The sequence below is a fragment of the Mesocricetus auratus genome, unplaced genomic scaffold (genome assembly GCF_017639785.1).
Source record: "Mesocricetus auratus isolate SY011 unplaced genomic scaffold, BCM_Maur_2.0 Super-Scaffold_100013, whole genome shotgun sequence".
Classification (NCBI taxonomy): Eukaryota; Metazoa; Chordata; class Mammalia; order Rodentia; family Cricetidae; genus Mesocricetus; species Mesocricetus auratus.
Window position 1 is genome coordinate 63,944,615 of NW_024429196.1, and position 27,846 is coordinate 63,972,460.

The 27,846-nt window shown below is 44.4% G+C and overlaps 1 protein-coding gene and 1 long non-coding RNA gene across 12 annotated transcripts in view; one reads left to right on the plus strand and one right to left on the minus strand.

The window, feature by feature from the left end:
- Positions 1–27,846, plus strand: part of Phactr1 (phosphatase and actin regulator 1) — a 463,994-nt gene that overhangs the window by 422,943 nt on the left and 13,205 nt on the right. For all 10 annotated transcript variants that reach the window (XM_013110659.3, XM_013110663.3, XM_013110665.3 and 7 more), the window contains one exon: positions 24,907–24,962. In XM_013110659.3, coding sequence (XP_012966113.1) covers positions 24,907–24,962 — 56 coding nt within the window. The remainder of the gene's footprint in view (positions 1–24,906; positions 24,963–27,846) is intronic.
- Positions 16,660–27,609, minus strand: LOC121143629. 2 transcript variants are annotated; one of them, XR_005880896.1, is made up of 4 exons: positions 27,389–27,609; positions 26,373–26,509; positions 25,221–25,473; positions 16,660–16,866 (listed from the first exon to the last, which is right to left on the minus strand). It is a non-coding gene; the product is annotated as an uncharacterized LOC121143629 (long non-coding RNA). The 2 variants fall into 2 exon arrangements; XR_005880895.1 differs by lacking the exon at positions 16,660–16,866 and adding an exon at positions 21,216–21,620.

The window sequence follows — 27,846 nt, forward strand, 5'->3', positions numbered from 1 at the left end:
AAATAGGATTACCAATCAGAGGTTCTATGAATTCAATTCAGCTTGAATTTACTTGGGGTTCCTGTGAGTCCCACTTGGGAGGAAGAAGGAAGGACAATAGACTCTTGAGTCACGGTTATTTTGTTGTCAACCCGGATCATTCATCTTTGCTCCCTCCTCATCGCTGTCATCATCATCATCACCCTTGTCATGGCTGTTTTGACTGCGGAGGTGGCATGAAAGAGGGCATGCTTTTAGGAGCAAGGGAGAAGAGCTGGTATGCCTCTCTTTAGACCCACATAGCCTGGGTGGGACTGGCTTGTGTAGGGTGCACTGCATGGGACTAGCTTAGACTCGGTAGACACGCCCATGGATTCTGAGACCTCTTATGAGCCTAAGAAGCCAGTCACCAAGCTGACTGACTCTTCATGAGGGGTGAGCTTGACTTGAGTGCAGGGCTTTTTTGTGCCGCATTTTCATTAGCAATACATGGACCTCACTGAGAGATGACTCGGTGTTAAGAGCATTGGCTACTCTTGTAAATGACCATGATTCAGTTCCCAGCACCCACATGGCAAGTCACAACCTTCCATAACTCCAGTTTCAAGTCTCTGGTACCTTCTTCTGGCCTCCATGGGCACTGCATGCATGTAGTGTGAGTACACACACACACACACCATATAAGCATATATATGTATATGTATATATGCAGGCAAAACAGACTTAAAATAAACAAATCTTTAAAGCACACACACTTTGAGGAGGGAAGCTTATTTTAGATCATCCACACCTTTCATGAACTTACTGCACAAAGTGGAGAGTCATTTTTGTAAGCTCCTCAAGAAAGGTGACATCCCTAAAGGATGCTCATATCTCCTTGGGTTGTAGCCACATGCCCACTAGTTTCTTCTCATTATTGTGCAATGAAAAGTGAGAAAGCTACCCTAAAGAAAGATATGATCAGAGCACTTTGGGCGAGGGCGAAAGCACACATGTACAATATCCTAGTTTGTTTTCCATTGGCATAATAAAAAACTGATCAAAACCAACTTGGGGAGGAAAGGGTTTATTTCATCTTACAATTCCAGGTGTAACAGTACATTGACTAGGGAAGCCAGGATAAGAGCTTGAGGCAGGAATCTGGTGGCAGGAGCTGATGCAGAAGCCATGGAGAAACACTGCTTACTGACTTGCTACTCATGGCTTGCTCAAGTTTCTTTCTTATATAAGCCAGGGCCACCTGCCCAGGACTGGTCCTTCCCATATTAATCTTTTATCAAAAAATACCCCAAAAGATATGCACAGAGGCCAATCTAATGAAGGCATTCCTCAGTCAAGATTCCTACTTCCTAGTGACTCTCGTTTGTATCAAGATGACAAAAACCAGTCAGCGCATACAGGTTCTGGCATGGAGATCTGGGTGACTCCTATCTCAGGACCCACGATGGGTGAACACCCCAAAGCCACGTGGGGATGCTATGTTCTCTTTCCCTCTCCCCACAGCTTCTCATTGAGGAACACATGGTAAAGACCGATCTGGTGGCTGTTGGTAGGATGGACTCTTGCCTGTGTAAACATGCACATGTGCGCACACATTTGCAAATGTGTCTGTGCCTGTGTCTGTGTGACTCTCTCTGGAGGAGGAGAGTCAGCCTGCAAGCCACACCCAGGATGGCGGGGAACAAAGCCACATCTCTGTCTAGCACTGGAGCTCTGCAGCTGTGCCCCACAGCTGCCCCAGAGCATTTTTCAGTGATGCAGTAAGTGTGTGGGGCAGATGGGCTGTCTCTGAGCAGTGAGAACAGACTGAGCTGTGTTTTAAAACTGCAAGAGGTTTTCAGAAGGAAAGGGCCATCCCTGGGGAGTGTGTGTCTTCTGCTCTTCGGTTTTACTGCTTTTGTTCTTATGATGGGTTATCCCAGCCACATTTCCAACATGTGGTGCACAGGTTGAAGGGGACACAGCTACATTTGACTGCAGATCAAATGGACTAGTAGGCACCTCCGGGCTGCTTTTCTAGTCACTTTTTCAAGGTTTCTCTGGAGTTGGGTTAAAGGGAATCTTCTGAGACTGGCCCATTGTAGCCCCTTGTCAGCTCTCAAGTCTGTGTTTCTCCCAAGCATTGTTGAGCTGATCTTTTTTTTTTTTATTCTCCACCTTAGCTCATAGCAGAAGGGGAAGCCTCTGACCCTCCAACTACTTGGCTAAATGAAAGCAGGGTCAACCTACAAGCAGAGATAACTCTTGGGGCCCTGGTTCTGGAGATGGATGGTTTGGAAACCTTTTGCTGTTGCACCAATGTGCTCCGAGCAGTATCTCCTCTGATCTTCCATATCATGGCTCAGTAAGATGGCTGACACCAGAACTCTCACTTTATATGTGAGGAAATTGGACTGATGGATCTTAGACACCATCCAGGATGAAGAAAAGCACCTCCCAACCCAGAGGTCCCCTGTTTTCTGGTTTCTCTGTTAGGGAAAATTGGCAGCTACAATCTCCCTCCCAAGCACCTGTGACTTAGTAGGTACCCTGTCAGATGGGGGAGTTCAAGAAAGAGGAACAAGACGGAACAAAAGAAAATAGAGGAGTGTGTTTCCTCCAGTGCTTTACTGAGCTTTGTAGTATATCAAATCACGCTGTCCTTAACAAACAGGAAGCCCTGGAGCCCTGACAGTAGGGCTAAGTTAAGTGTAGTGCAAGATGTCCAGTGTCATGCTCCTTGAAGCATGGTCATTGAACCAGTGACGGCAGCATTCCCTGAAAACTTACTAGAAATGGACAATCTTGGGCTTACCCAAAACTTAGAATCAGAAATGCAAAGGCAGGTCAGAAACGTGCATTTTAACAAGCTGATTCCAAAACACCTGGTTGCAGGAGGGAAATAATGACAGTGGAAAGGCTGGTCCAGGGCTTTGGAGCCAGAACTGGTCTTTAAACCTCTGTTCTATTGGCTCTTATCAAGGCTGACTTTCCAGGCTGGTCTAGAACTCAAGACCCTGGTGCCTCCACCTCCCAAGTGCTGAGACTGTCAATGCGTGCAATGCAGCCCTGTTAGACACCTCTTTGAAGCCTTCAGACCAGCTCCTTCTGAAAGTTTGCCTCTGTAAGCCGGCACCTTTGCATTGTAAGACTACTGGTAAATTTATGATGGCTTCTTCAGTATCTGATGAAATGATAGGATTACAGCATTTTAAAACTAGTGCTTGCTACTGTGTCTAAAACCTTTCATTTGCCAGATAAACCAAGGCTCATATAGGCCATGCTTCTGACCTAGTTCACACAGTAGTAATAATCTGTGAACTAGGGTTTGAAGACAAGGTCCTAGACTCTATCAAATGTTGTAAATTAATATCCCTCAAAGCAAAAGGGTGCTAGACATGTAGTCCAGTGGTAGAATGCTTCCATAACATGAGCATAGCCCTGGGTTCAACAGCCTTGGGTTCAGTCACACACACACACACACACACACACACACACAAATGCACGCACACGCACACGCACAAACGCACAGTGTGAGGAAGTGAGGAAGAGAGGCATTTGCTTCTCACTGGAAACAGGCTAGTTATTTGATAGAATGCATGACAAATCACATTTCTTAGTTGCTTTTCTCAATATAAAAAAAACAAGAAAGTTGATCTCAGGAAACAAAATATGTGTCTTAAAATAGAAGTTTTAGATTAAATCCTTAAGAAATATGTCCAAGTCAAGTGTGGCGACATATACCTATGATCCCTGTACTTGGGAGGTAGAAGCAAGAAGGTCAAAAGTTCAAGGCCAGCCTCAGCTACAGAGTAAATGTGAGGGTAACCTGGGCTACATGAGCCAAGTCTCAAAAGGAAAGGAAGGAATGAAGGAATAAAGGAAGGAAAAAAGAAATATTTTTGTAATCAAAAGGCCTGCTTAAAAAAATTCCTTGTACTCTTTATAGTGTAATTTTTCATGAGTGCCTTTACCTCTTTGATCCTACTTAGTTGAAACATGTAAATTAAATGTGTAAGTGAATAACATCTCGAGTAGATTTCTAGAGGGTCATCCCAGACGAGTAAGGCATTAACTGTCATGAAGGGAGAGCCAGATAGATATCTCAGAGCACTTGGTGCTCTTACAGAGGACCAAGTTCAATTCCCAGCACCTACATTAAGCAGTTCACAACTACCTGTAGGTACCTCTGACCTCTACAGATGGACACCTATAGTCATGTGCACATACCCTCACATACACACATAACTAAAAATAATTTTTAAAAGCACCATGAAGGTCAGAGCCAAGTGTTCAGTTTACTAATAGGGTGGATACCTCAAAAGCCCAAAGTCTCAAATGCCCAAAGCCTTGGGTTCAATCCCCAACACTACAGGGGGAAAAAAGCATGAGAATACATTTAAAGACAAGAAGGTCTTTAAAGGATTCTTCAGCTGGTACCTTCATTTGGCTGGACCCATTCTAGTGACTCTGTCTCCTAAAGGATAAGTAATACCTAATCGTTTGTATGTATTAAGAATGATTTAGCTGGTGGTGGTAGCATGAACCTTTAATCCCAGCACTCCAGAGGCAGAGACAGGCAGATCTCTGTGAGTTAGAGAACAGTCTGGTCTACAGAGTGAGTTCCAGGACATCCAGGGATACAGAGAACCCTGTCTCAAAATAAAATTTTATTATTGGCCAGATTGGGTGGTACATACCTTTAAGACAATCTCTGTGAGTTTGAGGCCAGCCTGGTCTTCTTAGCAAGTTCCAGAACAGTCAAGGTTACATAGTGGGATTTTTGTATCAAAAAAAAAAACAAACAAATAAACAGAATTCTTCACTGGAGGTTTGGGGGAGGGCATTTCCTGTCTCTATCATGGGATGTACAGTGCCCTTTCTTTCTCCATCACTCCCCAAATCTGGATTTGGAGTTTAATGGAATGTGATTTTTCCAGCTCCCACAACAGAGCTTGCACATATCCCTGAATGTCTAAGTGGCAGAACTGGGTACAGCTGAGATTTGGCACCTAAGTTGTTTCTCATGTATCCCTGTACATTTTTGTTCCCTGGCAAAAGACTTAAATATCACACAAAATGCTAATAGGAGCAATTCATTTTATCTGTCTTCATTATGTTCATTTCATTCCTCTTAGAATGCCAGGATTTTAATAACCTTGAAAGTATGTATGCCAAACTAAATAGCAATGTTTAGAAAAATATAAACAAGAGAAATAGAAAGGCATCCAAAGATAAAAATGATTGGAAATTGCTTTCCCCATGATCCTCCAAAGCAAATTCTTTGAAGTCTAAGTGAGCACACTTCTATTTTAGGAAATGTGATCATGAAAATTTGATGATCTCTGCCCATTGAATCATTAAAACAATAGTTTTTTTTCAAAATGCAAAGGCTCTTTAGCTCTTTTGGAAGGAATTGGGCAGGCAGATGCACTGTGGGCATTGACAGGTAATCAGCCTAGTGAAAAGAGATTTGCCTACCATAAATTCTACGCTTCTTTTGTCTATTGTGATCTTTTCTTGTGTATCTTCATATTATAAATCACCAAGTTCCCTCTTAGAAGATACCAAAACAGTCCATTGCACCTTCAAATATGTCACTGTGACCATCGTCAGGCACTGCCCTCCCCAGATTTGACTGAACCAATGAGCCTGCCACCTGCACATTCTTTGCCAAGAAGCCCGGTCACTTGTGCTGTTGCTTAGGTTAGTTAGCACTGCCATTGCTTAATGGAAACATAGTGGCAGGTTGGTTCTAAAGCCCACTGTATCACAGCAGCCCAGCCTGGCAGCCACGCCCCAGATATACCTGTCCCTGCTGTCCCTCTGCTTTCGTTGTCAGTTCACAGTCCTGAATCAGCAGCCCCGTCAAGGGCCATTGCCTATGAGATCTGGTTCTCATCACATAGCACGTGATTCAGGAGCAGTGTGCTGGGCTGCGCTCAGACAGTCCTCAAAAGGGAACTGTAAATGTGTATAACTTCATCTGAGCAAGAATGCAACAAGCCTTCTTGCTGCAGTCAAAACAAACCAATACTATATAATAATAATAATAATAATAATAATAATAATAATAAAAGCTGGGATGGAGAGGCAGATTAGTGGTTAGGGCTCTTCTAGAGGTCCTGAGTTCGGTTCCAGCACCTACATCAGGTGGCTTAAACATACCTCTAGCTCCAGTTCCTGGGAATGACATCCTCTTCTGGTCTCCTTGGGCACTGACATTCTTGTATACATTCACACACACACACACACACTCATGAATACAAACAAAAAAGTCTTTTTTAGAAGCTTCACATTGCTTTAGACATTAGTTAAAGTGTAAATTTGCATCATGCATCCCATGAGTAGTTCCTGAATGTGTGAATGATCCAGGACTGAGCTGTTTGTAAGGCTCTGTGAAACACTTCTGAACAGTAAACTTTTCATTTATATACAGTTTTCAAATGCGCCATTAGAGAAGCCAACTGGACGCAAGGAGGAAACCTGGTGAATGTTGTGTGCTTTGCCATCACCTTCATTTTGTCAACAGCAAAGTCCTGAAGGCAAAGGACACAGCTAGAGGAGCAAGGTCATCATGGGAAGGCCAGTTCACAGGCAAGGTAGCCAATCATAACCCAGTGCTTTAGCTGCCCCAAGTGGAGGAGCTCGGAGTTGCAGCCACGCCCCTTCAGCTCTCATCTGACTGCAGAGCCACCAGGTAGCTAATCTTCCTGTGGGCCAACCTACAAGTAAGGAACCAAAGACCGTGCATCACATGGGAGATGGCGCTCAACACAGAGTGTGAGTGTAAAAGTACCCAGTGATCAAAACACTGTGCCGAACAAGAAAAGCTAGGACGTGAGAGGCATGGTGCATGGGTGATGAAGGATACAAACCCAGCTCTCCATCCTGGGTTGTCACTTATGGCTATAGGATTGGGAAAGGCTCACACAACCACTGTTGGTCCTTGTCACTTGGCCATGCTCAGCCTTCTCAATCCAATGTGAAGGACCCAGCAGGGGCACTTCCTTAATGAGGTTTAGAAACTACCACCATAATTAAATAAGCAATCATCCACCTAGTTTTGCACTGGGGGACCAAAATAATTGGCATCAAGTAGGCTGCCATGGTTTTTGTGGTTGCTCTCCATAGCTGAGGCTTCAAGGAGATAGTTTCCAGTCTTTGTTGTCTTCCGGTCTTTTGATGTGGAGCTCATAAATTACAGCCTGTGTGCCAGATCCATTCCTCCATACTGCCTTTGTCAAGAGAGCTCTGCTGGAACACAATCACACATTTCATTTCCATTTTGTCTGTGTTTGTTTTCATACCATTTGGCAAATGGAATAGGTGCACTGGAGACCATGTGGTCTACAAGGCCTGAAGCATCCTTTGAGGAAGAGAGAGATGGTACCATTAGGGGTGTAGACTGAAGACATTGAGAGTTCACCTTGATCTCACATTGTTCATACTGGATCCATTTAAAGAAGTGAATCCACTTAAAAGACCTATTAAAAGAGAAAATTTTCTTCATGATCCTTGCTCTAATCATCAAAATTATCCCATTCATCTTAACTTACTAGTTCAAATCTATCTGTGAAACACCATGAAATTATGAGAGGAATCGAATCCAGTTTTTTTTAATCTTGATTTATTGCCTGAGTAATTATAAAAGCTACTCCAAAGACAACCAGGTGCCAGCCAGCTTAGAGGTATAAGTGTGAAGATGGAGAAGATGTGTCTGCTTTAGCAATGAAATAGTGTCCTTACAAGAACAAGTACCAGTCTTACCACACAGAGTTTGAAAATTGAATGACATCCACAGATGATCATCAGCTTGTATTTCTAGCAGAGTGTAGATCCTAAGCCCAGCAGGAAATGGTGGAGAGTGAGGCAACATGGCTAGTGAGTGATTTAGTGAATACTAAATCATGGCTCCGAGTGAAGATAGAGCTGACCTCAAAGCTCTAACCTCTGGACAGGTGATGCAGAAACTGGGTACCATACAGATATGAAGGGAGATGAGAGTAACAGCCGCAGCCAATTGAAATGCATAGACAGTAACAAGGATACACACAAAGTTGATGAGAGATGGAAACTTTCTGAGTTTCCTGCATGACAGGAAATGATCCTTAACCATTCGGGTTGTGCAAGAGCATGCATGCGCACACATCCACACACCTGTCTGGGCCAGACAAATTTGACCCTGAGGATAGTCTCCTTTGGCTCTAGGGCTCACAAGCTCTGACTCAGTACACAAGTCCCTCCCGTAGATGATGGTCAGCTGGGGAGGATGGCTTCAGGGTAGAGTGGTCATACATTCCTGTCTGCTGTGTGTAGGATTCTGATTGCCACCTTGCTTCAACCTCTTGGTGACCTCTGTTAAGGACATGTCAGGTTTGCTCAGGGGCCCCAGTCATTTTCCTGAGAGAAGATGGCTGTCTTGATTGAGGGGAGTGTAACACCATCACTGGGAAAGTGGTGTGTATTTGTCACACCTCAGGAGTTGGCATTGCTGGCACTTCCTGTGAGGATGTGACAGTCACAGGCACAGGGCTGTTAATGGAATCTGCCCAAGTTTTCCCCTGCCTCTCACTAGGGTGGCTCAGCTGCAACAGTCTGTCATTCCATCTGGCCTCAAGGGCTAAAGTCCACACGGGAGAGAGTGAGGGTACTTGTGACATATGTGTTATATTCGATGTGACCACAGCATGAGCAAATGAAAAGGGAAGGGAGGGAGTCTACCAGGCTGACAGTCCTGTGGCAGAAACATGAAGAGCCGTCATCTCCACTCTCGTGGAATCTCTCTGCCCATTAGATGAACCCAGAGAAAGTATTTACATTTCCTGTTCTTATTTTTACTCACTTTAAAGTCAGCAGACGAAGTAATGGGTGTCACTATAGAATCTTTGTACATGTCACTTACATTTTCTTTATGAATGAAGTCTATCTGAAAGCTTTCAGAACACTCTTCATGTTTCCCTTTTTGTTTTGTTCTAGCTTAAGGACAGGATCCGGTGTAGGCCAGGCAAGCCTCAAGCTCCCTGTGTAGTCAAGGACAGCCAGGCAAGCCTCATGCTCCCTGTGTAGTCAAGGATGACCTTGAACTCCTAATCCTCCTGCCTCCACCTCCTGAGTGTTGGGATTTCAGGCATGCACCACCACTTCCAGCTTCATTTTCTATTCTCCTCTCTTTCCTTTTCATGTATGAATAGTTCCTTTCCAGTTGTGAATAAATGGGCCTGTCCCATTGTTAACACTCTATCTACCCTGAACTTCCTGGAATTAAGAAGCATTTGGTTTGGTTTGCTTTGCTTTGGTTTTGAAATGATGTCTCACTATGTAGCCCAAGCAGGTCTTAAGCTCTTAAGTCATCTGCCTCAGGCTTCCCAGTGCTGAGTTACAAGCATGTACCACCATACCTGGTTAAGGATACAGAATGAAAATTCAGATTGGTTAGATGGTCCTCAAAGTACCCATGCTTCCCCCCCCAAAAAAAATGGGAAAGGGGAGTCTTTTGTCAAATAACATATATATGTAATATGTTTTCTGAAAGAGCATCAAGCCACAGGAAAGCAGTTAAAGGTTAATAACTGTGTTTGTTTGGCCTTTGGGGAAGCGAGGTTATTGTTTCATTGAAAAATGAAAGTTTAAAATTGTGAAGTCAAGGATCAGGAGAGAGGAGCTAATGAGACTTTTCATGTTGCATTCTAGGAAACAGCAAAGTCATATAACCCAAAGTGTCACGATGGCTAGGGTCTGGACCGGGCATTTCCAGTTCTTAACCTGGCCAGGGTCTGGACTGGGCATTTCTGGTTCTTGGCCTCTTATCCAAGAATTAAAAACAAGGGGTCACATAAGATGCACAAAAATGCCAAGGTGACCTCTATGGGAGTAAAATAGTAGCACAGAGTAGAAAAGATGTCCTGTCAAGATTGACAGCAGCCATATGAGTGAGGGTACTCAAGGGCCCCGGGTCACAGCATGGGTTCTTTTCTCATGTGGTCTGAAGAGGGGCTTGTTACTAAGGGGCATAATTTTAGTGGTTCTCCCTTTGGATTGATAGATTAGGTCATACACTCATGTTCCTACTGCACGTGTTCTTCCCATAATGCATCTGATTTTAATCATCTGCATGTTCAATTATGCATAAGCATAAAATAGTAAATAGATAATTCTCCAATAAAAGTTCATTTGAAGGACACAGTGTGACTTATTGAACATGTACCCAAAACTGGTTCAGAATGGATGGGCCCTTCTAGTATTTATACCAGATACATTGGGAATACATTTAAATAGAAGCTGTCTAAATTTGATTTTTTATTAAGGTAGGGAAACTTACACTACTGTACAGAGAGGGCCATGTGTGTAGCTTGATGCACTGTTTAAAGAGAGGGCGTGTGCATGGTACACACAGGTAAAGGAGATGGTCTGCCAAGTGCATCCGTACAAGAGGGGTAGGTAGTGTGTACAACCCAAACCAAACAGAGTCCCCCAGCTACTAAACTGTGTCTCGGATTGTCTGCCTCAAAACCCCACCATCCAAGCACCTGAGACCTTTGTCGTTTGTGTGGTTTCTGTCCCAAGTTTCTGAACAGCACAAGACCATCTCAACTTGAGTTGTTACTTTCCCTAGAAACATGAGCTCAGGGGAATCCCTGAAGGCAGCCATGGGAAAGTAATAACATAGCCCCACTGAATGAACAGGGGAAAGGCAGAGACTCTTGCTTCCCATCTCAAGGCTCTCCTTGTCCCTATGATTTCTTCTTGGGAAGTGCTGACGCCCTAAGAGGAGAGTGTGGCTTCTCAGGTGGGTAACATTGGATGAACATGAGCTGCTTTTGTGTTCTACAGCTCCTAGAAGGGAGCTGAGACATCTTGAGGCCTGTTTCTAACGTTTTGCCCTTTCTTACCCTTTAAAGAATTATCACAGCTGTTTATTCTATTTACTGAGGCCTAGGAAGGCAGGGCATCTGGGGAGGTGCAGAATCATTGTCTCTTACGAATAAGCTCATTAGTTATGACATTTGGGGAAGAGACATTAGTGGGTTTTGTTTCATTGTTTTCCATTTGGGAAACAAGGCCCAGGCTGACCTCAGAGCCATAGTTCTCTTGCTTCAGCTTCCAAATCACTGTCAAGATTATGACTTTTTTAATCATCTGTGCCACACATACCAACCTAACCATGGCATCCTTTTAATCATCTGTGCCACACCTAACCATGACAGCCCCTGTAACAGCCGCTCTCAGTGTGAACCTCAGAGCTTTGTCTTACCTGATGACTTTGCCCTTGTCCTGCTGCTCTGCGACTGTGGAAAGCACCCTAAGAAGTAAGAATAATAGGTGGCAGCAGGACACTAGGTGAGGCTTCAGCTAAGACAGGGACACCTGCATACTCATGCATGGCAAACGTTCCTGCCACAGTCAGGTCCTAGGCTCAATTGAGACAGTTGTGGGCATGTTTGCAGGGCATATTCTGAGCCTGTAAGAGGTCTTTCCTCACGGAGGTTGGTCCAATTACCATGGTCATCTATTTCCTTTCTTTGGATATTAGCAATAATTAGGGAGAGTTTCCTGAAGACAGAAAAGGAGGGAAATGGCCAGTGTCATCTGATAGAGGCAGGACTTGCTATGAGACATGTGCTACAACCCAGTCAGGGACTCCTGGAGACACTGGGGACAATTTGAAAAGACTAGACATTGTATATTTGTGTGACATGGGGGATTCTGTACGTTTATATATTTCTGTACTTAATCCTCATGGTTGAAATGGGGTGCCTTGTTGAAGCCTCTGCCTTTAAAGAGAGATCATACAAAAGGAACCCAACTCATGGACCCTTCTCTGTCATATGTCAATCAAGCTTACAGGATGTTGCTATTGGACTGTGAAGGCCATTGTCTTCTCCCTCATGTGATGTTCTCGGTGTCTCAAGGACAAGTACCTTCATCAGAAAGGAGGGTCTCCTCAAGGGATCAGCAGGAACAGAGGATCACTTCCTTTGAGAACTAGTGGTTTGTTTAAAAGAAGACTGACAGCAAAGGTATGGACAGGCCTCAGGATCCTTCCTGACACAGCTCCAGGCAGCCTTCCTCAGACACTTGAGTTTGACAAATGAGAGGAACTTCTTTTTCATAAGGAAGTGTGAGCATTCTGGTTACTTCTATGAGCACCAGGAAAGCAATGGTCTGCTCATCTGTCTCCATATGATGAAGTAATGAGCATGTGGGGGATGCTCACATGGGACAGATTAAGAGAAAAAGTAAGTTCTAGACTGGGAGAGACCCACCTACATCCCCAAACAGAACGCTAACACATCTGTGGTAGTTTGAATGTAATTGCCCCCCATAAGCTCACAGGGAGTGGCACTATTAGGAGGTGTGACTTTGTTGGAGGAAGTGTATCACTGTGGGGGTGAACTCTGAGGTCTCATATATGCTCAAGCCATGCCCAGTGCCTCAGCTCACTTCCTGTTGTCTGTGGATCACAGATGTAGAACTCCCAGCTCCTTCTCCAGTACTGTGTCTACCAGCACACTGCCATGTCCCACCATGATAATGGACTAAACCTCTGAACTGTAAACCACCCAATAAAATGTTTTCCTTTATGAGTTGCCATAGTCATAGTGTCCCTTGAGAACAATAGAAACCCTAAGACAACATCTTTGTTTCAACATTGTCATCATCTTAATGCCCACCCACTCAATAACTCCACCAGAGAGTAATCAGCAGACATAGCTTTTAAAATAAGTTTTTTCTAGACTCTCTAGAAAACAAACCACATCTCCCTTTTCCACTTCTTGGCTACCTCTTTGCCCAGTCCCTTCCCTTGCTAATTGCTCAGGACCTGACCCATCGCATTAGAGTTCATGATGGCTCAGCCTCCATCAGGATGCACAAGCTAGCTCCAAATCCCCAGGTGCTGTCTAAACCCATTGCCTCTTCTGCACTTAGCTCCCGATGTATCCGCCTATGTTTCATACACAGAGGGCCAATGCTCTCTAACTGTAGCTGTATGGGGATCTTCCAGGAGTGATGTAATAGATCTGAGGCTAAGAATTCCCAGGGGAGGGGGAGCCAACTGATGCAGGTCCACACTTTGAGAAGCACAAGTCTCAACCACCTGGGAAGGTTTTTGAGAACTATCTGCCCTAGCTTGCTTTCTGTTCCTGTGATAAACACCATGACCAAAAACAACTTGGGAACCAAAGGGTTTATTTCACTATAGCTTACAGGCCATCATGAAGGGAAGTCAAGGCAGGAAATGAAGCAGGAACCTGGAGGCAGGAGCTGATGCAGGGGCCATGGAGGAGTGCTGCTTACTGAGTGCTGCTTACTGACTTGCTCATCTTTTACTGCCCAGGACCACTTGCCAGGGGTGGCAATACCCCATAGGGGGATGAACCCTTCTACATCAATCAGTAATCCAAAAAAAAAGCCCCACAGTACCTCACAGACTTGCTTACAGGCAATCAGATTGAGGCACTCTCTCAACGAGTAGTCCCTCTTCCAGATATCAAGTTGACAAACAAATGAATAAATAAATAAATAAATCTCTAACCAGCAGACTGTTTATCTGATACACTGGATACAGCTCAGTGGGAGCACGTGTGCTCAGCATGCACAGACCCTGGGCTACATCCATACACATACAGGAAGACAAATGTCTATGCCCGCTTTATACCCTTGGCCTTCATCTTGACTGTGTTAACAACAGCTTTGTCACCCCAAGTATGATGGTGGATACTTTTAATCCCAGCATTCAGGACGTAGAGGTAGGTGAATCTCTGCAAATCCAAGGCAACCTTGATCTACCCAGCAAGTTCCAGGACAGCCAGGGCTACATAGAAAGACACTGTCTCAAAAACAAAACAAAACCAAAGAACAGCCTTGCTTAAATAAGTGTGTTCTTTATGGAACTGCATTAGCTATCTTAATTTCTGTTAGAATGACACCAGCCTATCTGTGTCTAGTGGCCTAGTTAGTCTCTTCAAGTGAGGGCCCTTTTCCTAGTTACCAAAAAAACTTGGTGCTTTATTGTTTGTTAAAGGAGTCTTCCATATGCTGTTCTCTTTTGGTTCTCCCAACATCCTACACAGCATGTAGCCTCCATGTTGCTATGCCACATGCCTCAGGTAGACACTTGGATGTGGAAGGTGTAGTCAAGGACATAACTGTCTTGCTTGTGTCCCAGCTGATGGTGGTGAGTAGTGGGAGCAGGTGAGGAAGTATGGTACCTGTCCATCTTCACATCTGCCCTCCCTCTTGCTGGTAGCCAGCTTGAGAGAATGGCAATGGCAGAGAAAACTGAAAATGGCAGAATTGGGTGTGTGGAGCAATGGTAGTAAGAGTTATTGTGCTAAACCTAAACTGGGGAGATGGTCCAATGTGTAAAAATACCTGCTGTACAAGCTGGGCAACTGACTCCAACCTTGGGAGCCCAGAGTTCCAGGAGACAGCCAAGTCCTGATAGCTGTTAGTTTCCTCTACCCCGCACTCGTGTGCATGGCATGACCGTGCACACATATACACACATCACACATATATTAGTGACAATGATGATGATAGCTGTCCTCTGCCCCACACTCGTGTGCATGGCATGACCGTGCACACATATACACACATCACACATATATTAGCGACAATGACGATGATAGCTGTCCTCTGCCCTGCACTCGTGTGCATGGCATGACCGTGCACACATATACACACATCACACATATATTAGTGACAATGATGATGATAGCTGTCCTCTGCCCCGCACTCGTGTGCATGGCATGACCGTGCACACATATCACACACACACTAGTAACAATGGTAATGATAAATAAAGTTAGATGTTCACATCATTCACTGAGAGATCAGGCAAAGGGAAATAGGCCTTCTCAGAATAACCCTTTTGCACCAAAAAAGGGCTCCATACAAACCCAGAATTCATGTTCATCCCTGTACGCACAGCCCCAGAGCTTAGATATTAATGATTTCTATCATCTTCAAAATTCTGCTGAGCCACTATATATGCCAAGAACGAAACCAAATTCTGTGAACACATAAATAAGACGTCATCTGCGTCATTGAGGAGTTCTCTATGCAAGGTCCTTCTGTAAACCCTGGGCAGGAAGGGTGAGGTCATCTGTAAAACCAGTGGCGCAACAGAGGAACTTTTTGTCCTATTCAGTGGGTCAGAGACATCTCAGGTTTACAAATTCTTAGATGTGTGACCAGTTTATCTCACAGTGGGCTAGGAAGGAAGGACAGATGGGACAGTAGGGCCACAGTACACTGGGGTTGCAGGGCATAGCTGGAATGAGTTTGCTTTCTGTCTTTAATTCAGTATCAGCCCACGGAAGGCTGCTAGCAGAGGAAGGCAACACTTTAGCGCCTGCCCTCCCCTCTCCTCCCCTGCCCATTCTCAGCATCAAATCTATGGAGTCTGATCAAGATTGGCAGTGAGGGGATGCTTCGTTGCCTCATACAGAGATGGCAGATCAAGGCTTAGGGAGGAACAGCTGCTTACCTGGGCTCTGCCCCTGATGAATCAGAAACCCGAGCAGCTCATGGGTGTATGCAGTTCTGCCCCTGAAGGAAAAGGCACCAGCATGCCTGCGACCTGGGAAGAGCAGGAGTTGGAAGAGGAAGTCTTCTGGAAGTTGGGGGAGGGAAGCAGCTGCACAGGAGCCTCTGGTCAGAGGTGTCACATGACAGAGAAGAGTAGAGTGAGGCTAAAGGATGAGTCATCAATGACCTAAGAACTGATTCAATAAATAGGATCCCTCAAGGCCTTTCCCTCCTGGCTCCAGTCAACCCAAGGAATTTGCATGCAACCCCAGGTATACTGGTATATGAAATTAGTCTACACATCATTTATTGGTAATCATAAGGAAACATATTTCAAAACAATCCTTCAACAGGTATATAATTTACCATTTATTTAAAAAGAAGCAAATTTGTATGCCAATGATATGGGTGTGCCTGTCTGTCTGATACAATAGAACCCAGAGATACGATGATTGATATTTACGTGCTAAAGAATGATGATGGGAAAAATTGAAAGTTTTATTATCTGCAAGGAAGCACCATGTTTCTCTAGGAGCAGAAAATTTCATATGGATTACAAAAAGACTGCACCTCAGAGTCCTATGGTGCCAACCCTAAGCTAAAGTGTCTCAGGCTGTGTTGATCAATGTGGAGAGGAGGAGCGAGGTGCACAGTGTGACATGTGTATTGTGTGTCAGAAGCAAGACTACAGTGATGATACAGGATCAACAGGCGTGAACACTGCCACAGACACCTCATGGTCATTACACATTTCATTGTCTTTTTCTTCTTTCATTTTGGTCTTTCAAGACAGGCTTTCTGTGTGTAGGCCTGGCCATCCTGGACCAGGCTAACCTCAAACTCAGAGAGTACTGGGTACTGGGATTAAAGGCATGCACCACCATGGCCCAGCTATACGCATTTGGTTTTCAATCTATATCTGATCATCGCCTGTTCAGAAACCTTTACTGTTGCCACATTTTCAAGACCCCTGCATTCAGTTAAGAAGATCTGCAACAGAACAGGAATTATCAGCGTTGGTACTGCCATGTTTTGGACTGGGTCACTTTGTGGGTGGGCTTACCTGTGCATTACGGGATATTTAGCATCAGTCTCCCCTTCTCCTACTAGATACCAAAAGCATCTGTCAACCATGGCAACTGGAAATAACTTCAAAAATGTTCCCTGGGAGGTGGAATCACCTGGACTGAGAACCATCATGGTAGAGGGTATGGGTTGGAGCTGAGCCATGGATTGGTTGTGGTGGCATTGAGTCTGGACCACATTTTCAGGAGGGCTCTGGCAGCCAATAGCAGGCAGGTAGTGGGAGCAGGAGGAGGGGCTTAGGACAGCTTTTGTTTTGTTCTGTTCTAAAGATGAGCACATCTGTTCATCCTACAGAAAGAGTTACAAAAGAGGAAAAGTTACAGAGCAGCATTCCTTCAGGTAACTCATAAGTGTCTCTAGTTGTTAACTTCAGGCTTCGCAGATGCCATGGTGAATACATGAGAAGTTCCTTATTTTATTTTAAAATCGGGTGGGGAGGGCTAAGAGGATGGCTCAGCAGTTAAGAGAACTGTCTGCTCTTGCAGAGAACCTGGTTCGGTTCCCAGCACCCACATGGTGGCTCATTAGTACCTATTAACTCCAATCCAGAGGTTCTGATGCACATGGGCCACACACTTCCAGACAAAACACTCACACTTATAAAAAATAAAAATGTATAAATAAAATAATTAGGAACTAGTGGGGTAGCTCAGTGTTATAGCATATAATTAACTTCCGCAAGGCCCTGGATTTGATCCTTTGCACCAAATATAAGAGTGTGTATGTACACATGTATGTGCACATGTATGTACACATGTGTATCTTAAGTTCCAAGTGGCCACAAAGCATCAAGCTGTAAGCACAGGGCTCTGCTAGGAGGGGTTTCTCCTGTGGAGCAGCTCATGTCCTGTGCCTAGGAGGCCAGCCAGGGAAGTGAGTAACACACATACAGCCCCTGGCATGCAGAGGTTAGACTCTGGGGACCAGAGGATAAGGCAGGCAATGATGGGAGCAATAACAAGCAGCAGGACATGATAGAGACCTTAGCCAGAAGCCTAGTGAAGACACGGATCCTGCTTAAGGTTTGCTTTAGGGGTCGCTGTTAACTACACAGGCAAGGAGAAAAGGAAAGAAGGTTGTTGCTATAAGAAAGGGAGTTCTGAAAAGAGGGTAGTTATACATAAGAAAGGGAAGGGGAGATTTTGGCCAGTGCCCAAATGGTCAAAATCTTTCAGAACCTCATTCCAACATGGGCACTGGAGAAGCAGGGGAATGGAGTGATCAGATCTGCTTCCTTAGGAAAACCATTATGACTGGACTAAGGAAGAGTGAACCACACTAGCTAGCACAGCCAGGAGAGATGCTGGTGGGCTGCTTTCCCACGGTGGTGAGGTCAAAAGAGAGATGGAAGGTGAAGGATTGGTGTCTGGCCAGCTATTGTTTTCATCCAGGTGTTCATCCCCTCCAAAACTCATACCAAAACCGAATCCCCAAAGTCATATGTTAGAGGCACTTGGAGATGGTGCCTTTGGCAGTAATTAAGATCAGATGAGGCCACAAGAGTGAGGTTGCCATGAGGATATAAGTGGCTTCATAGGAAGAGAAAGTAGGACTGAAGTTAGCATTTTGCTCTGTCTGGCCATGTGATGCCCTGCACATATGCCATGATCCAGCAGGAAGGTCCTCATCATAGGCTGGGCAGATCCTGCTGATATGATACCCCAGAACTGTAAGCTAAATAAGCATCAGTATAATTAACCCAGCCATTACAAGTCCTGAATGGGTAGTTTGCTGGGGATGGGCTTTAAGGCTATTTGGAGAAGTTTATCCAGAGAAGGTGGAGGTGAATTATTCCCTGGGTGCCCTTTAAATGTGGTGAGCAGTCAAGTACAAGAAGACAACTGGAAGAGGTCAAAAACTCAGAAGTATGACAGGAGGAGGCCTCAGCATAGTGACAGAAGTTGAAGTCTGGCACGTTACATGAAATCAAGGATTGTGTGACAACATCAGGATGGTCGGATCTGTGCTAAATAGTTATTAAGTGAGTAGATTGTTTGTCATGCTCTTTTAGAGACTAGGTAATTAGTGTTGGTCAAAACCAGGTAGAAATGCCTCAGCCCTCATGGAAACCCATAGAGGAAGGAGATGAAATTTAGCACTTCTCCTCGGACCTACGGTCCCGTCTCCATTTGCTCAGCCTCCCGTTGCTGTGAGTTGGATATGACTCTACTTGTCCCCAAAAGGTTGGTTTGTGCTCTAGAAGCTCTATGTGGCCATGTTGGGTGGTGGTGGGAGTTTTAAGAACTGGAGCCCAGTGAAAGAAGGTGAGGTCATTAGGACCTAGGCTTAGGGACTTAAGTTCTCCTAGGACCTTAATCAGCTCCCACAGATTGAGTTCTTTCAAAAAAAGCACTTCTGGTCCTTAAATTTCTCTATCTTCCTGACTCTACATGTGATCTTATCCACACTCACATTCCTATGGAATCATGTGGCCTGTACTTTCTGCCTCCAAAACTGTGAGCTAAGTAAACTCCTTAAATAAAATACTAGAGGTTGAGGTCGCCCATCCACTAGTATGTTGTTATAGTAGCAGCATTAGAAAATGCTGTAAGTTCCATCTCAGAAGGGAGGACCTTGCCTCTGCACAACCCTTGGCTTCCTTTGCATCTCTTCTTTCCACCTGACTTAAAATGTTGTGTCAAAGACCAGCAGCTAACACCAAGATGCTGCAAGGTAAAAACTTCTGAGGATGGCCAGGCCAAACTTGCAGTCTACCTTGGTGGGAGAACGAATCAGCCCAAGCTAAAAGCAAGGGAAACTTCTTTCTAGCAAAAGAGCAAGTGATTACAAAAGTGGGATTTTGCAGTCAATTTTATGATCATGGGAAAGATACATTTATGTCAGACAGTTTATGGGTTTATGGTCAGATAGATCGTGTTAAAATACCATGAAGCAATGGAAACAATGTATGATGTGTGAATCACAAGATTATAGGAAGGAAGAACAAGTAAAAAAAAATAACAAAATAAAACAAGCTGACCCTTAGCTGAGGGCATGGTTAGAGAAGAGAAAAACACCATAAGGAACCATAGAGAAATGAATCCAAGTCTAACATAGTCAGCTGTCCCTCAATATTATGTGATGGTCCTTAGCTGATGGTCTGGCCTGCAGACACGGATGACTTCCTGGATCCAGACCTGAACCAGGGCTCTCCCAACAGTAAACAGCTGATGAAAGCTGTGACCCTCATGTCCTGATGGCAAAGAACACTCATGAGCTCTGTGTGGCAGAACCGATCTTTTAAAGTCAAATCAGTGAAACCAACAAGGCTTTTGTCACCTCTCAGGGGAGAGACTGCTCTGCACAGATTTAAGGCATCTTCCTGTTAGTCATTTGGGGTTTTCTTGGGGTGGGTGGGTGTAGAAAGTTGGGTTTATTTTATTTTTGCAGTCTTTTCTCAACAACGGGAAAACTTACATTAATTCAATTGTTTTTCTTATGGTCCTTCATTGAAAGCATCTTCAGACTGAAGACAAGGTTCACTTTTAAATTTTGAAAGATGGGGCTGGAGAGATAGATGGCTCAGCAGTTAAGAGCACCGCTGCTCTTCTAGAACCCAAGTTCCATTCCCAGCACCCACATGGCAGCTCACAACTACCTGTAACTCCAAGATCTGACACCCTCTCACAGACATACATGCTGACAAAGCACCAATGCGCATTAAATAAAAATAAATAAGTGTGTCATTTAAAACAATTTTTGAAAGAAAATAGAAAGCCCACTGCTGGCATCTGATGGCATGAAGGTACATAAGCAGGACCCAGTGTTTTTTTCAGTTCCTAGTCAATGTGAATCATTTAGTCATGGCTCGTAAAGAAATCCTGAGTTGTGGAAACAGTTTTGCAACTCAGAGATATTTTCTGAACCAGGGTCACATGTATGAAAGTAGCGAAGCTATTTAAGATCACTTGAAAGCATACTAAGTATTTAATTTTGGATAATTCACTTCATGTGAGAGTTTAGCTCTGAAGATTTCCCTTGCCACCTAATGTAAATGTCCAGATATAGATAGGAAATTCTTTTTTTAATTTAATGTGACTCTAAATCAGATACAATTAGTTAAATCTACCAGCACACTATGCCTAAAGAAAATACAGTGCATTCACAAGGAATCTTGGAGTTCTTTCCCATTGGGCTTAGTAATCCCCTTCATACATGGTTTGACTTTGCATGGTTCCTATTACCCAAAGTCATCCTCAAGCCCTGTACAGTCAAATGAAGCATTTTGAGAAGGAGAAGGTCATATTCAATTAACATTTGTTGTAGTACATTGTTGCAATTGCTCTATTAGCAGTTATTGCTAATTTCTTAGAATTAATATATGCATTAAACTATATAATAGATAGATATTCACAGGAGAGTAGTATATGTCAAGTTCAGACCTATCTCAGTTTCTATTGTGCACTGGGAGTCTTGGAATATCCCTCCTGCGGAGCAGGAAGGTGACTGTATTAGTTACTTGTCTTACTGTTCTGACAAATTTACTTGAGGGAAGAGGGTTTATCTTGACTTTGAGGTACAACCCATAATGGCAGGGAATTAATTCATAGTAGCAGGAGTTTGAGGGCGCTGGTCACATTGCATCTGCGGTCAGGAAGTAGAGAGAAACTGCTTAATTAGGTTACTTTCTCCTTTTATTTAGTCCAAGATCCCAACCCAAGGAGTGATACCACCCATAATTAAGGTGGATCTTCTTGTCAGTCAATCAAACTAATTAGCTAATCCAGCTAATCCCTCACAAGCATACTCAGAGGCTAATCTAATCTACATAATCCTTCACTGGGCATGCCAGAGCTTGTCTCCTAGGCGACTCTAGATCCTGATAATTGACAATCAGCATTAAACATCACATCTATATACACAGCACCCACTGGTGGTGTTGTAGAAACAAGGAAGCAGAGTAAAAAAAAAATAGAGGAAAAAAGTGCTGCCAGTATTCCCGGTTCCCCATGTGTGGCCCATATCGTCAAAGGTGATGGAGTAATTCAGTCCAAAGCCAGCAGGGTTCCTCCTCAGGGGGTCTCCACTCCATGAAACTGGTTCTTGAGCACATAGAAAAGAATTTCAGAATGAGCCAAGGTACAGCGAGGTCGACTTGTTTGTTAAGTAGATATTAGAGACCACACATGTTAGATTTAAGTGTGCATTCTCCTGAGTGTGTGAGTGTGTGTGTGTGTGTGTGTGTGTGTGTGTCTGTCTGTCTGTCTGTCTGTCTATGTGTGGAGAGATCGACAGGGTGGGGAGAAGAGAGAAGAGAAATGAATTGAGAGATAGAAAAAGAAGAGGCATCTCCAAGGGCTATATGTTTAATCCTGTGGGCTTCCAAAAAGAGCAGAATTTACAGTCAATCAAAAGATAAAGCACAGTTTAGAAATTAAGCATAAAAGTATGAACTGGTTTACTTATTTCCGTTTAAGAATTTCCTATTTGTTAGCCGGGCGGTGGTGGCACATGCCTTTAATCCCAGCACTCGGGAGGCAGAGGCAGGCAGATCTCTGTGAGTTCGAGGCCGGGCTGGACTGATAGCCTCCAAAACAATACAGAGAAACCCTGTCTCGTAAAAACCAAAAAAAAAAAAAAAAAAAAAAGAATTTCCTATTTGTAACTGAAACTGTAAGGGGGCTTTCTGGGGAGCACTGTTCTGGTTTAGGGGTAAGGAAGAAATGCTAACAGCATTAAATACAAAGGCCAAGCACTTTGACCGTAAGCAACTACAGTCCATCTATTGTTGTTAACTTTCTTATTTGAGGCAAGTCTTGTAAAATAAAGTATTATCTCTACAAGCAATCTTTTTACTACATTTTATTTATTTAGTGTGTATATTTGATTAATTTTCTAGAATGGCTTACAATACTCAGAAACATCATACTTATATTGATCTATTTGTAGTGAAAAGAAAAATGGAATATGGGTGAACGGTTAGATGGAGAAATGGGTGGGGGAAAGGGTTAGAAGGCTCCTTCAGGAGTCCAGCAACCTAGAAGCTCATTGGTGTGGTGGTACATTATTTATGATTTATTAAAGCTTGCCTAAAGGTTCAGAAAACAAATCTAGCCACAAGTCATAGAGGTCAGGCAATGGTGATATACACCTTTAACCCCAGCAGCCATACTAGGAAGCCATAGAGCCAGGTAGTGGTAGCACACACGTTTAATCCCAGGACTCAAGAGTCAGGCAAATGGATCTCTGTTAGTTCAAGGCCACACTGAGCTACATGAAATTAATTCAGTCCTAGAGAGAAACAGTTCACACAAAGGTGATCTCAGCACTTGGGATCCAACGCCTTTAATCCCAGCACGAGGGGGGTATAAAAGGAAAAGGCAAAGGGTCTCATAGAAGAATTATTCTCTAGCCATGTGGAGGAAAGGCAGAAGTCTAGGACTGCAGTCTGGGGATTTGTGGAGCTAGCTGGATCACCCTTTCAGTCTGGGGTAGAGGTGACAGCTACTGGCGGGGTGCTTTGCTTATCTGACCGTCAGCTTGAACCCCAACATCTGTCTCTGGGTTTTCACTATTCATGTTACACATTGGATCTCATTGTTAAGTTTTCATGAGCTTCAACCTTCCAATCACCTGGTCTTTCTAGTGGCCAGTCCCCCATACTAGCTTGTCTCATTAGCATAAATTCAGATATGATCTGAAGGAACTCATTTGTAAAATCAAAGTTCCAGAGGATTCAGGTTATCTGTGGTAGGAAGTCCCAGGGGTTCACGAACTCCTTGTTAAAAAATAGGATCAAAGACCATATCTCCTTCATAGTATATTACAGAGATGTTTTACAGAGAAAAATAAGAAATGTGAAAATGGTCTTACAAACTTGAAAACACTGTAGAATACAGTTTCTTACAGTTTCAAGGTACTGTCAGGCTCACAAATAACAAGACTTGAATTTGAAATAGTAATACTTGGAGGCTCCACAGATTTTATAGTGCACTTGTCAGCCTAAATAAACAATCAGAGTCACCAAACAATAATGTTACTTATTTGGGAATAGCAGAACGGTTGCAGTGAAAACATAGATGCCATGGTGAACTGTGACATTGAAGGCAGTGGAGGCAGGGGAAAGATTTTAAAGGCAAGTGCAAACTGCTTATTAGACTTTAAAATAAGAAGCTTTGGCCCATGCAAGAATACATAGCAAGGTTGTATATCTGACACTGAATACACAGTTGGGAAGACATCCTTATAGAGATCTGTGGTACCTTTGTATAGGGTTGTGATTTTTGCAGTCTCCATAGCATCCAGCTAGCCTTGTTGCTACAGCAAGATCCAAAGCAACTCCATCTTGATCCTGACAACTTTCTTACATCCTGGGTCCCTCCTAAGACTTCATGCTGGAAACATCTCTCCATCTACAGACCTCAGTTTCAGAAATTTGATTACAACTGTACGATTAGGAAAAGTGTGCCTTTCTACCAATTATGTTCCAGAAGACTCTTGAGGAGCCTAGAATTCCTTCCGCAATACTCACCTCACACACACCATATCAATACCTAGTGGGTAAAGCAGATATACTGAGTAACTGCAGGGTTTTTCAATGAAAATCAAAAATGTCGCTGCTCAATCAGGTCCACTGTGTGTGATATCTACCCCATGCCCAGCCCTAGAACTTTATGTAGGTGTCTAAGTATGTGGGTCTCTAGTGGCTTCTGTCACTACCTGTCACCAGTGCTTGTCCCTCCTCCTCCGCACGGCCCCATCAGAAGTTCCTGCCCCTGCTATGACGCCGCATTCTCTATGACTTAATTATGCACCCGGTAATAGGAGTCATTTCTGTGCCTGCTCATCTGGCATTCTATGTCTAATAAGGCTCTGGTGGGGATGGGTGGAGACAGGAAGAAGAGTAGCCATTGTTCTCTGCAGACAGACACCCTCTCTCGCATGTCCTCCAGGCCACAGGCCTCTGGGTTCTGGGTGTGTACAAAGGTAGTGAGAAGCACGAGCTTGCCTGGAGGCAGAGAGAGAAAGGCAAGAGGCCGCACAGCCCTGCAGTCCAGAGGCTACAAGGAAAGAAAGGGACTTCTGTGAAGAGGAAAGGCCCAGCGAAGTTTCGGTCTCCTGGCCTGGGGGCACTGGAGGAGCAGGACCAGGGAGGGGCCTAGAGAAGGAGGGAGGGCAGCTTTGCGTGACCTGACGCAGGGTGCCCTTCCTGGGCTTGAAATTGAGGAACCGAGGAAGCGCTGGCAGCAAGTCAGAGTCTCAGAACACAGGATGGACAGAGGACTCCAGCTGCTGACTCTGCCTGATGTATCTGCTGGGGTCGTGGAGATCACCAACCCCAGAAGGATATGACATGGTCCAAAAACTTTTCCTGGATTTTTTTCGTAGGCGGCTGAGCCAGAGACCCACAGCAGAGGAACTGGAGCAGAGGAACATTCTGAAACGTAAGTTGACTAAGGCCAGGGTGACCATACATTTAAGGCAGTCTTCCTGGTAGCCACATAGTGGCTTACCAGGTCTCTCCCAGGGGCCCATGGAAGGGCTGAAAGCCTCTCCAGCAGGAAGCCTCATAGAAACCAAGGCTGCTTCTGGAAAATTGGGGACAATGTATGCCACTGACCTCTCGGTTATGGGTTAGGAAATCCCAGGTTGAAACCAGAACCCACCCTGAGTAAGAGAAGAAATCAAACTGAGGCACTTACCAGAAAGGAGTGACTTTAAGGTGTCCCGCTTAGACCCAACTGGCTTTAAACCAGCGACTTGGGCTTTGATGGCTAGTGTAAGCGAAATTTGAATGTGTGAGGGCTGGGAATCAATTGGCTGCTGTTGGTGGAAGTCAGCCCCCTGAGCAACAGCTTTGCAGTGGGAGAAAGCAGTGCCGAGTGAGCATTCATCCTGGTCCTGAGACTGGCCTAGCCAGCGGCATGCTTGCATGACTCTCTCATTCACGGAAAGCTGTGAACAGGGAAAAAATGGGCCCCTTGTTCATCTCAGGACACAGAGTGTATTTGAATTTGTACAGAGAATCCACTTGGTACTAAGACAAAGAATACGAAATAGTGAAAAAAAGCAGCATTCCACAGACCCCTATATGCCTCAGTTTAGCAGAAGATATTCAGTAAGTTTTACAGATCAAACCACACCCACCAGACCCTTGCTGTCATCCTTACCCACCGTTTCCTCAACACAACCAACAAGTATGTTTACTTTAATAGGTGATTTCTTTTTCCCTAACCCCCAAAAGTCCTTCTAATTTCTCTCCAGAAAAAAAAAAGAATTAGATATTAGGAAGTGTCTTATAGATATGTGTGTGTGTATACACACATCACATGAGACTTTGCTCTAGGCAACTGGATATTTCCACTTAAATAATTTCATTCTGATTGCACTTCTCTACCCCTCCTCCCGATGGTCTTGTGACCTGGCCAGCATTCAGTGATTTGCTGCGGGAGGATGTTGCATTTTGCCTGGGAAGGTTGTGACAGGCTCTGCAGCCCCTGTAGGCGCCCATTAGTTTGCCTGTCTGAGAGTCCTGCATTCTTTCTCCAAGGCAACCGTTACCTTCCCAAACTCAGAGCAGGCTGGTCTCAAGCCCAGCCTGAGGTCTAGAGTAAGCCTTACAGAACAGTGAGGTGTCTGGGGGTTGTGTGTAGAATTTTTTTCTCTTACATTCATTTAATTGATTGGTGGGGAGGGGCTATGCCATAAGACTTGTGTGGAGGTCAGAGGTCAGAGGTCAACTTTCAGGAGTCCCTCTCCCCTTGCTCCGAGTGAGTCCAGGGGATTAAACTCGGGCTGTCAGGCTCAGTAGCAAGCACTTTAGGCACTGAACCATCTCACCAGCCCTAACTTACCTTTAAACCAGTGAGTGTCCTTCAGAGTTTCACAGTTTGCGGGAATATGGTGACACATATCTGTAATCCCAGCACTCGAGTGTTCGTACAACTGGCAGACTTCAAGTTCTAGCCAACCTAGGCTACACAGCAAGAACCTGTCTCAAGACAAAAGTGTCTAAATGTATTCTGATGTACAATAGATGGCATAGAACTGTCAGTTGGGCAAGTCTTGGCCCTTGGGATGTTTCCTGTTGCCCCACGCAGACATCTGGTCTATTATAAAGTTTCCATTGTTGAGAATTGAAAAGTAGAGTAGGGAGCTCTTGATACCTCAAATCAGAGATCAGATAAAACGCTTCCTCCACTCCTCCACTGCAGCTGTCCTGAGCTTTGAACTAGGAGCACCAAGACTACCTGGCCCTTGCTTTGGTTTCTGTAAATATTGTATCCCTCAGCAGCAGCGACGCTCAGGGAGAGATGACCCCCTCCTCCACTCACATCTGGCTCCCACCTCTGGTTGGCCCAGATCCCAGAACATCACAGCCAGACACCTGGCACTGGTTTTTGTCTATTAGATAGTTTTCTGTTTTGCTGTGGCTTCTTTGAGTCTAACCAACTCAGGGAGACTAAAAGGGAATCTGTGTGGTTGTCCTGTGTTTTATCAAATTTCTTCTACATTTTCCTGATAAAATAGCTACAAACTCAGGCTCCATTTAACCAAATTCCAATAGATTATCTCGATTGCCAAACCTTTTAGAAATGGACCTGCTTTCCCTGTGTGTTGTTCCTTTGTCTTTCTAAATTTGTCTTCCGTTTATTATTTAATCAAAATTTTTGTTGGACTTGTTTTTATTGGAGGGAGGAGTATTTTTCTCTTCTAGCTTTGTTTTGTTTGCTTGTTTGTTTGTCTCCTGTAGCCCGGGCTGGCCTTAAACTTGATATATATCCGAGGGTGACTTTGAGCTCCTGAATCCCTCCCCTTCCTCTACGGTGCCAGGATTGCATGTGTCCCCACACCCCGTACCTATTATTACCTAAGAAATGTCAAATGGTATTCAAAAACATTCCCCCCAAACAATCAGATCTAAAACTTATCTTCTGGGCTTTAAACTGGGAGAGATGCTGGGAAATGAGAGGAGGCAGAAGCTGGACTTGCTCCAAAGTCCCACCCTGCCCAGGCTTGTAAGCAAACCCTCTCTTTCTTCTGTAGCCAGTGAGGCCCCCTATGCATCTGAGCACATAATGAACTCTGGCAAGTGGGTACCATGACGATGACATCAGCAGACTTTTGTAGCCTCTTTTCTCAGTTGCCTAGTGGGATTGCCTTGGCATCCTCTGCCTGAGAATTCATGACACTGGGTCTGTAAATGGCTTTGAGCTAATGATATGGGCAGCATAGGTGGTAGTTTATGACCCGCACCTCTGAGGGCCTAAGAACCCACGTAAGAGATGAAGGCCCCTGTGCTGTATCATCTCTGGTACAGAACACCCA